At 38.2% G+C, this 11,015-nt stretch overlaps 2 protein-coding genes across 2 annotated transcripts in view; one reads left to right on the plus strand and one right to left on the minus strand.

Moving 5' to 3' along the window:
• Nucleotides 1–9,201, plus strand: part of LOC127633173 (medium-chain acyl-CoA ligase ACSF2, mitochondrial-like) — a 233,500-nt gene extending 224,299 nt beyond the window's left edge. Inside the window, exons 3-8 of the mRNA XM_052112049.1 lie at nucleotides 6,857–6,965; nucleotides 7,068–7,219; nucleotides 7,333–7,474; nucleotides 7,818–7,928; nucleotides 8,035–8,103; nucleotides 8,755–9,201. Of these exons, the coding sequence (XP_051968009.1) occupies nucleotides 6,857–6,965; nucleotides 7,068–7,219; nucleotides 7,333–7,474; nucleotides 7,818–7,928; nucleotides 8,035–8,103; nucleotides 8,755–8,805 (634 nt within the window). The 3' untranslated portion in view covers nucleotides 8,806–9,201. The remainder of the gene's footprint in view (nucleotides 1–6,856; nucleotides 6,966–7,067; nucleotides 7,220–7,332; nucleotides 7,475–7,817; nucleotides 7,929–8,034; nucleotides 8,104–8,754) is intronic.
• LOC127633435 (chondroadherin-like) lies at nucleotides 20–1,461 on the minus strand. Its single transcript, XM_052112523.1, has one exon. The coding sequence runs from the start codon at nucleotides 1,241–1,243 to the stop codon at nucleotides 413–415; it is 831 nt and encodes a 276-aa protein (XP_051968483.1). The 5' UTR covers nucleotides 1,244–1,461; the 3' UTR covers nucleotides 20–412.
• Nucleotides 9,202–11,015: the final 1,814 nt, after the last annotated feature.

Below are 11,015 nucleotides of genomic sequence, written 5' to 3' on the forward strand. Positions count from 1 at the left end.
TGATCCAGAATGAAATATCCTGCAGGAGTCAACACATCTCCATCATTACATAAAGGACATGTTACCTAATTCAAGGACTAAATGTATAAAAAGAATGGACAGAATATCAGGAGGATTTTATTTATAGTTCTGAAGGAAATGGTCAAACTCACAGACCAGTACAGGTCTGTGTGAAATCATTTAGCCATATATCGCTGTATGGCAACAGTGACAACTAAAGGCTACAGTGTTGTTTTAGTTTGATTGGGATTAGCATTGTCAGCTCTGATGGTATGTAATGTTTGTTTATGGATGCATGGTTTCCAGAAACACAAACAAGCAATTATATGGCAAGAACTTTGCAGGCCAACTTCAGAGTGACATTCAAGTGGTAAACATCCAATTTGCCTAATCTAGCATGTTTTCTAGGCTCTTAAATGGTATAATCCAGAAAATAAACAGTCATACAGAGACTTACCTTCTCTAAGCCCATGCCATTTAAATGGAGCTTCTCCATGTAGCGGCCAAAGCTCCGGAATGCGTGGTCGGGGATGAAGCTGAGAGGGTTCTTGGATAGGTTTAGTTCTTCTATAACACGCAACTTACTCATAGCCAGTAGAGGGTAGGTGGACAGCTTGTTACGGTCCAGGGTTAAAATGGCCAGGTTCTCCACTTCATCAAGAGAGCCTGGCTGCATGGAGCTCAACTCATTACCACTCATATAAAGCCATCGGAGATCATTTGTACCTGTGAAAGTACCTGGCTGCAGATCACGGAGCTTGTTGTTGTCAAGCTGCAGAATAAACAGGTTGATCATGGGAGAAAAGATGCCCTTCTGAAGACTTGAGATGTGGTTGCCATCCAAGTAGAGATAGGTGAGTTCAGTTAGGTCCTCAAAAGCACCTAGTTTGATGTTGGTGATCTCGTTGTTAGACAAGTAGAGGTAGATAAGCTTTTTCAGCCCTTTGAAAGCCTGGCTGGAGATCTCTCGGATCTGACAGTGCTGCAGGTGCAAAGAGATGAGCCCCTTCATCTCGCTGAAGCCACCGGTTGGGAGGTTTCCCAGGTTGTTCCGCTGGAGGTTGAGGAGACGTGTGGCCTCTGATATGCGAGGGATCTTTTTCAGACCGACATTGTCACAGATAACATGCTGCAGGTCCCCATGGCAGTGACATTGACTTGGGCATTGAGTTGGTGCAGTGAACCCAAAAGGGATAGAAAGCTGTAGACACAACACCACCAGTAAGATGCTGAAACTCTGCATGATGAAACTATGTTAATCCTTCCACTGCTTTATGCTGTCTGTTTGGTCTTCTTTCTGCTTTAATCTGGGAGCCTGTTGCAGTGGGAACATATAGCAAAAGTGGTCCACACAACCTCAGAGTAAAGTGAGGGAGTGTGAGAGTTTGTGGAAAGAGAGGGCTAGAGGTGAGCTTGAGTGAGAGAGGGTGTGTGAGTCAGAGAAAAGGAAGGCAGTGCAAAATGATTCACTTAAGGCTTAAGCAATGCAAACACAGTGGTGTTTATAATATTTGCATTTTTTCCCCTTCAACCAGTTAATTGCAATAACAGAAACTGAGGCATTCCAGAGAATTAACTCTTCATATGACTGAATTTATGTGTCTCATGATCGTACAAACAAATGTATTTGCACATTTCTTTCAGCCCCATTGTGTGGCACTATTCTATTAACTTCTAGTATATTCTTTTTGTTATTAACAATTTTATTGATTCCATATAACATATAAAAAATAACAATAATTAAAAAAAACAGAATATTTGAATAACATTATATTATTTACAACCCTTCCTCCAGAACATTAACCCCCCACCCAACACAAACAGATACCCCAGTGGTCAAATGCAATTCACAAACAGACAATAAAACAGTAGAAAATATTAAGAAATACATGTACTTTTAGCAAAATTAGATTTGAGTAACTAATATGTCACCCATAATACTCTGGACCCTCAACCAGAATTCTTGTATCACAAAAAACATGAGCTGTGTCCCCATCTTCTGATTGGCAATGCCAGCAGGGGGTCCAATAGAATCAATGTAAAATCTTAAACTGCATAAGGCACTCCCTTGTATCTTTTGATGGGGACATCTACAGGGAGAGACTGAAGCAGGTAGTTGAATTTTGAAATACAATTCATTTTAATAACATTAACCTTCCCAATCATGGACAGATTTTATGAAGCCCACCTGCCCACATCGTTCAAAACTTTTTTATTTAGGGGTCTAAATAACTCCAATTCAGTCAAAGTATGACTGTCTTGCCCTGAATAGCCAAAACACCATCTTCTGCATAATGTTAAAAAATATAATTAAATCTGTATTTCAATCTGGCCAATTCTCTGAGGCCATCAGACAACATTCAGCGTTATGTGCATAAATATTAGACATAATCAACCTTTGCCCCTGAATTTCTGCAAAACAATAATGATTCTTCCTAATTTATCTTTACTCTGTTTGAGACATTTGAATTGTAGATGTTTACTTACAAATGTAATGACTCCCCTGCTCTTAGTTGAGCCAGCACTAAAGAAAACATGTCCACCCCATATCTTCCAAAAATGTTCAGCTTCCTGCGAGGAAAGATGCATTTTTTTGAAGAAACACTAGATCATGTTTCTTACGTTTAAGAAAATAAATAACCTTCCTTCTTTTTATGTGGTGCCCCAACCCATTCACATTCCACGTGAAGAGAGACAATCCACTCATATGAACATTTTACATTTTGACATATTAGAAAACAAATATTTTGTGTCAAAAATAAAGTTATAAAGACCACATCCCCCTTTAGTGCAACAAATAAACCCTGAAATTCCCCCCAAACCAAACAAACAGGAAAAAATAAAAATGTGTGCATTAACCCTGCGTCCATCCCTCTAAACTCAAATAGTCTATGTATGCCTATGAGAGACCCTGCGACAACTTTGCTGTTGGATTGCTCAAGTCCGGTGCTGCTGTACAAATTTTGTGAGACAGAATTACATAACAGAAAATAATCTATAAAACAAACTCCAGCCAATAGGAAAAATAAACAAAAAGAACGTGCAGATTCATTCACCAAACTGTCTCGAAGGTGTGTTCTTCCACAAAAAAATTTCAGAACCAACACTCAGACAGTCAAGCAAATGTTCAGTGAGCTGGCTGTTTCACAAGTGCAGCAGATGCCCTAATCCTTCCAATGTCCTACAAAAAATACTCAAAAAAACAAAACTTTTCAACCACAACTCAACATCCAGGCACCCTGCTTCCTCGGATGGTCGAGTGTATGTTCAGTGAGACAAGCTCACTTGGAGGTACGTGAGAAACCATGACACCATGACTTCCCCAGACATTCATTTTATGAAAAACATTGATTGTTGTGGGCATATAAATATTCTGTGGCCATCCTTCGTGTATATTCTCAATTTGGCCTGGAACTGTAGTGTATTGATGCAAAAGTTTCTCGAAGGTGTGTTATTCCACAAAACAAACTCCAGCTGCTAGTCGGTACCAACATGCAAAGAAACAAAAATGCCGCCAGCTTCCTCCAATAGTAGAGTGTATGATCAGTGAGTCAATTCACTCGGGGGCCATATGAAAATCACCAAATGGTTTACTCACCCCATTGTCTTTATGAAAGACAATGCTTGTTGTGGGCATGTAAATATTTTGCGGCCATCCTTAGTATCTATTGTCAGTTTGGCTGGAAACATCAGTGCAAAAGTGAACTTCCATTGATGCAAGAGTTTCTTGCATTCCTTGAATTGATCACGTTTCTCTCTTGTCGAATTTGCAAAGTCTTGGAACAAGAAATTGCTGTGGATTTCCAAGAGAAAAACCACCTTTTCTCCTCGCCTCACGCAACATGAGATCTTTATTTGGCCAGAATTGATAGAGGCCTGTCTCCCTCAGATTATGGCCAAGCAGACTCGGAAAGAGCCTCGTCTAGGAATTTCACCATATCTCTGCCGCCTTCATGCTCAGGAATTCCAACAATTCTGACGTTATTTCGGCAATTACGATTCACCAGATCCTACATTTTTTCCAAAATGCATTCCAAATCTACTTAAGTCGCTAGCAGATTAGCAGCTAATTCCCTCGCTGATGACTCCAGGTAATCGATCCGTCTCTCGACGTCCCCGATTCTTGTAACCAACTCGGAGAATTTCATTCCATGGCAGTAATTGATCGACGTATTACAGCAAGATCCTCTAAGTCCGCAACAACTTTCGTCAGCATCACAAACATGCTCGACAGTTGCCGCTGGATTTCTCTCGCCACACTATCCAAACTGAGTCCCTGGCCTGTGGGTCCATCCGAGGCACCAGCTTGAGCACGCAAGTGTCTTTTAATATCTCCAGAGCCTGAAGATTGTTAATTATTTGCCATGTTGACATCAAAGAACAGATATGTAGCAGGGTGTATCGAATCTCAGCCGTTTATGACATAAAAAGTATTAAAAACTAGCAAAGTGCGCAGAGTTCGTCGCTTGCACGTCCGCTCCTCACTTGGTGTCATGTGACTCTCCGCTTCTAGTCTATTCTTGTCTATTTTATTTTATTTTGTCCTGTTTTTTTCCATTCTATTCTGATCTATTCTTAACTATACTATTGTTTTCTTGTCTGTTCAATTGTTTTTATTCTGTTCTATTAACTTCTTGTCTGTTCTATTTTATTTTGTCCTGTTCATTTCCATTGTAATCCATTATATTCTGTTTTGGTCTATCTTATCCTGGTTCAGTTCTGTTTTATCATGTTGTGTTCTTTTCTAATTTAATCTATCCTGTCCGGTTCTATTCTATTCGGTTTTATTTTTGTCCTATTCTATTCTATACTTCTCCAAAACACCTGCTGCCACCAATAAAAGTTTTGCGTGTGCATGGACTAAAATGGCATCTTGCTTGTCCAATAGGTTGTATTATCATAAAAGTCTCAATTTGTCTCAAATTGATTCAAGACTAAATAAATGTTCTCTTTCTGCAAAGGCAAAACATGAAAGGATCCCTGTGTTTGTTCAGAGGTCTGAAATGTGATTGTATTTTATTCTCTGTTTCTCATTTCATATGGACAATTGAACTTGTGTGCTGCCAAATCTTGTGTGGTTAAGGTGAGACTGCGTGTCGTGCCAGACATTTCTATTGTTTTTTTAGTCAGCCGAAGGAGTAAAAGCAGCCACTCCTGTGTGGCCTGTTTTATAACATATAATCACAGCCAGATGTTTGGCTGGTAACACGTCATAACAATGGAAATGTAAAGGCTTTTTCTTTGGTCAGCTGAGCAGATTTTCATTTGGAGAGGCACGTTCCTCTAACATTCCTCCATAAATGTCTATTTCATTTCAGATATGTACCGTATTAGAGAGGAAAATCCTAAAGAATTTAAATGTACTCTGGAGCCCCATTATTTATTATTTTTTTTACAAGGTTTTTGCCCTCGACCTGTGTGATTATGAAAGACAGCTGCTTTCAGGTTAGGTGGAATCTAGTGTTTGCTTAACAAATGTAACATTTTATCGGCAAAGTGTATATCCTGGTTTTCAAGTACACATTCACACTAGATTGATCCTGAGCATCCTGTTGCTTTGCAAATAGTGCCTGCTTGCCACTCTGGTTGCCATGGGCTAGCCAATGATGTATGGATACAACGTAATCTCCATAGGGGAAATGCATACCAGATCCTTTTGAAATGTTTTGTGTATTTACTAAGTTTCATTAAATTTGTTAATCCTAAAGAAGTTTGTTAAATTTCAACTGGCTCGCAAATTAGTATCACTTAAAATATTACAAACAAAAACTATTTAAATGTCTGGCATGGCACATAGGCTTACCTCACCATGTAATTTAGTAGGGTAAACGGCAGTTGCACCCAGTGCAAGTTATCTGGAAGGCTTCATTAATCGGATAGTTTGCCTTAGCCCAAAACGGTACAGGAAAACAGTCTGTTGAAAGTCTATAGAGGACAGAGAGATGGGATTCAAAACAACAGCTGGTGTGCCAGTTCTCAGGTGTGCACCACATACCTCACCTGCCTCCCAGCCCAGGCCTGGCTTGATTCAGCTGACTCGGTAGTCTGCATGCCAATAGACCAGTTTGTATAAAATTCTATCAAAAGGCCTCATCACATCCTTTTAAAATTCAACAAGTGTTTGAAGGCATAGAATTCAGTGTGAAGTGTTAAACAAGCCATAATATTACATATGCATTGTTGTCCAAAAGTCTGAAACCATAGTAACAATTTGGGATTCTAAAATCTAATTTAAGCCTGGAAATAAGCTGAAACATTAAAAAAAAAAAAATAAAATGGAAAACAAAGATATTTTAGTATGTTAAATGACAAAAAAGAACAATTTGAATTTTAGTGGATTTTATGGCATTGACCATGTTAATTCCTTTGTTTACAAAAAAGGTCAGATGTCATTGCTTCCATTGAAGCACACACAAGCTGCTCTTTGGAACATTATCAAATCATGCTGGGATAACGTCGACCATCAAATTTTGCACTGAACTTGTAGAGCTCAAAATGGTGAATTGTGCACTATTAAAGGAATATTCCGGATACAATACAAATTAAGCTCAATCGACAGCATTTGTGGAAAAATGTTGATAACCACAAAAATGTATTTAGAATCGTCCCTCCTTTTCTTTTTAGAAAGCCAGATTACATTGAGACACTTAAAATGGAAGTGAATGGGGCCAATTTTTGAAGGGTTTAAATGCAAATCTGTGAAGTTTATAATTTATAAAAGCACTTACTGTAATGAATCTGTTAATACTTGTGTACTTATTGAGCTGGAATAATGCTTTATGTCCAGATGGAAAACAAATGAATTAAAATGGTGAAAAGTTTTACTCTTATTGTGTCACCCTTGTGTTTTGGAAAAGATTGGATACGGGACGACCGAAAACAGCCCTGTGACATTCTGCGGCTTTCCAATTGACAGTATAGAGCGGAAGACGCAGACCATTGGATGTATAACCCACCACATTGAGGTCAATTAACACTCACTTTGAAATAAAGATAGTGTGCATGCATAATGATATCAATTGGTTTCTCCCCTCTGAATGGATGTGGTACATTCCTGTGTTCATTAGGCCAAAATAGTGAACCCTACAACAGGGCTGATCGTGCCTCTCGGCGCTCAGGGGGAGCTGATGATCAGGGGCTACTGCGTGATGCTGGAGTACTGGCAAGATGAGGAAAAGACCCGTGAGTGCATCACAAAAGAGCGCTGGTACAAAACTGGGTAAGCGCATACGGTATTCCCTCTCTTATTATAAACTGAACATTCAGGATTGATTCTTCTAAACAATTGCAGTTAAAGTTGTCCTCATTGACTCACTTTGTCATATAATACAGTGACATTGCCAGTTTGGACAAGTATGGATATTGCAAAATAGAAGGACGCATCAAGGACCTCATCATCCGAGGAGGCGAGAATATCTACCCTGCTGAAATTGAACAGTACCTACACACTCATCCTAAAGTTCAGGAAGCACAGGTTAACAATGTTAACCAGAGACAGGATTTATATATACTGTATGTTTAGCACTTAATGAGTCTATCTGCTTCATGGTTCACCCATGAAAAATGAAAGTTGTGCCATTACAGATCCTCAAGTTGTTCTAAACCTGTACACAGGAGATGTTAGGCCTTAGACACCATTCACTTTTATTGCATATCTTTTCAATACAACAGAATGGTGATTGAAACTGAACCTTCTGCATAACATCTCCATTTGTGTTCCACAAAATAAAGTTATATGGGTTTGGAACAAAATGAGTAAATGATGACAGGATTTTCCTTTTTTGGTGAACTAAATGTAACTACATTTTCCCAAATAGGTGGTTGGAGTGAAGGATGAGCGAATGGGAGAGGAGGTTTGTGCTTATATTAAACTGAATGTGGACCAGGAATGCACTGCAGAGGAGATCAAGGCCTACTGCAAGGGAAAAGTCAGAACCGTATCTCTCATTTACATGCTTGAAGTTGACCAAACCAGCACATGGGTGCAACTTAATGCAGAAGTTTACCATTAATTTACTACTGTTGTTTTTGCAGATCGCTCATTACAAAGTGCCACGCTACGTGATGTTTGTCCAGGGATATCCTCTAACGGTCACAGGCAAGGTAAGTGCAAAGATTCTAGGCAATACTGAGATAATATGAACTATAGCATGACATGAGCACAGCCAATCAGTAGATATTTAATGATTAATGTACAGTTATGTAGAGAAGGATTTTGGACCAATAAGATTGCATGATTAGCGGGGCTAGCCAGAATGATGCCGTAGATATTGAAACCAAGCAACTGGGAAATTGACGCTGTTTGCTGCTGGATTTATATAGAATAAAATGGCTTTTATTACCTGTCACTGTATTGGATTGAGTCTGATTAGGACAGTGTTTTTTGCAGTTATGTTGCAGTTGATTAGTTTGGTCCAGATAAAGTCCTTTTTAATTTTGAACATTTACAGACCTGCTCTCTCCCAAATTAATCTCTTGGACTTCACCACTCTTTTCTCTGTCTTTATAGGTACATTATGTAAAATATGAAGAAAATGTAAAAATGTGTTTTTTGGCTGATTCACATCAGTCTCTAGACAGAAGAAATTTAAGCAATTTCCCCGTCTGCATGAAACACACTGAAGTGGTTTCAGGCATTTAAGAGTGGGCCATAAGATCTACTATGACACCTTGGCTTTTAAAGGCTTGTGGTTTGTTGTTGACAGATTGAACCCTTTAATCGTAGTGAGATTGTTTTCTTCACCTCTCTTTTAGGTCCAGAAGAACAGACTGCGGGAGCAGGCAGAAAAACAGCTTGGACTGTGAATACAAAAACAAAAGCACACCTTTTTGGGATTTTTTTAAACCAGCCTAGATATCAACTTAAGGACATGATAAATTACTGAAAGTAGTGCCATTTAATGTTTTTTTAAGGCTTGTTTAATACGCATACTCAATATAATGTTAGGTTTTATATAAAAAAGTGGCATTCTAAATAAGGATAATGTACCTTTTTTTTTAATCATTTTTTTTTAAATTAGATTTGTTTGTGCATGAAACCAAATCATTCTTAATCAGAGGGACCAAAGATAATCTTCTTGCAACCAATGTCAATACATTTTCAGTATGCATGATATGCATGGCTAGAATGGTAGCATTCTTAATGATTCTATACACACAAAAAAAGACAAGAAATAAAAATTGAAAGGTTGTATAAGCTGATCACAGAGGGAAAGTATACTCTTAATTGGAGTCTGTCAAGTCTATGTAGCCAAGTTGAGAAATTTCCTGTAATTTAACTAGTCATAAATTGGACGTGGCCTTTTAGAACCAGAGTTTTGGGACACCTGCTTTCCAGCACTCTTTCGTGTTAGAGACGTGAGAACATACATGGTGCTAGAGAGCTCCTGGTTTAGTTCATCGTTTGAGAATTCTTTGGGATACATATGGATTGCATGTGTGGAGTTTAACCACGTTTTAGTGAACATGCGAGGACTAGCCTCTACCGTATTTTTATTTTTTTGTATTTCTTTAATGTATTTCATTGTACCATATTTAAATTAGCCCCTTTTTCATTTTAGTGTGTTCCATTTTACTGAAATTTATCATCTTTTCATATATATATATATATATATATTAGTATATGGCCCCATCGACCGCTATTTATTTTCTTTTTTGTTTAACATCCGTCTGATAAAACTCCCCAAAGAAATAGTTTTGTATCCTATGTTGTTTATTTACAACCCACCAGCTACATCTGTAATACCTTTGTGGCAGAAATTTTTCATCACGCACATATCTGCTCTATATTTAATCTAAAGTACATTTGCTCTAAATCCAATATTCTTATAATTCCAAAAATGGGGTACTTTAGCACAAATGCCATCTTTTTGTTGGAAGTACAGTAGTTACCCTCATAAAAGCTTTGGCATGTGATCTCAGGTGTGCCCTGTCAGTATCTATTTAGGCCTCTGTGCTTTCCTGCTTGGCTTGTGATGTGACATTTTTTTTCACAGAGCTATGCTGGTATTCCGACCATATGGAAAGAGCTCCCCTTTCAGCATTCTAATGTGTCTGCTGGAAAGTAATGGCAACTATGTATTAATAGTTTCATGAGGACCATTTAGGGTGAGGCTTTAAAAGCAAAGTGCTGGACACAGACCCAGAAATTCTTTTTGAGTTTCCTTGGAAATAATATTGGTGGCATCCTTCATTCACTGCAAGGATCATTATGGGATGCAGCTACTTGCCTGTCTAATATATTTTGTAAGTGAACAATGATTCATGACAACATTCAAGTAAATTGGTCACCTAATATGTAATACATAGCAACTGGAACCTTCTGAACAACTGAACTCTTGGCATGTGAAGCATAGTTCACCCCAAAATAAAAATTCTCATGTACTCATCGTTATGCCATCCCAGATGCGTATGATTTTCTTTCTTCTGCAGAACACAAATGTACATTTTCAGGAGAATATCTCAGCTCTTTAGGTCCATTCAATTCAAGTAAATGGTAACCAGAAGTTTGAAGCTCCAAAAAGCACAAAGGCAGCATAAAAGTAATCCATAAGACTCAAGTGATTTAATCTATATCTTCTGAAGAAATATGATGGGTGTGGGTAAGAAACAGATCAATATTTAAGTTTTTACTATAAATCTCCACTTTCAAAAAGCCATCCAATGCGCTCTTCTCTCTGAAGAGTTCTTTTGTTTTTGGCAATTTGCATTCTTTGTGCATATTGCACACAGAATGTATAGTAAAATATATTGATCTGTTTCTCACCCACACCTATCATATCACTACTGAAGACGGATTTAACCTCAGGAGTCATAGGGATTACTTTTATGCTTCCCTTATGCACTTTTTGGAGCTTCAAGATTTTAGACTCTGTTGACTTGCATTGTGTAGACCAACAGAGCTGAAATATTATTCTAATAATCTTTGTGTTCAGCAGAAAAAGAAAATCATACACATCTAAGATGGCATGAGTGTGTAAATGATGAGTGGTTTTGTGTGAACTATTCCTTTTAAG

This window comes from Xyrauchen texanus, chromosome 40 (genome assembly GCF_025860055.1).
Source record: "Xyrauchen texanus isolate HMW12.3.18 chromosome 40, RBS_HiC_50CHRs, whole genome shotgun sequence".
NCBI lineage: Eukaryota > Metazoa > Chordata > Actinopteri > Cypriniformes > Catostomidae > Xyrauchen > Xyrauchen texanus.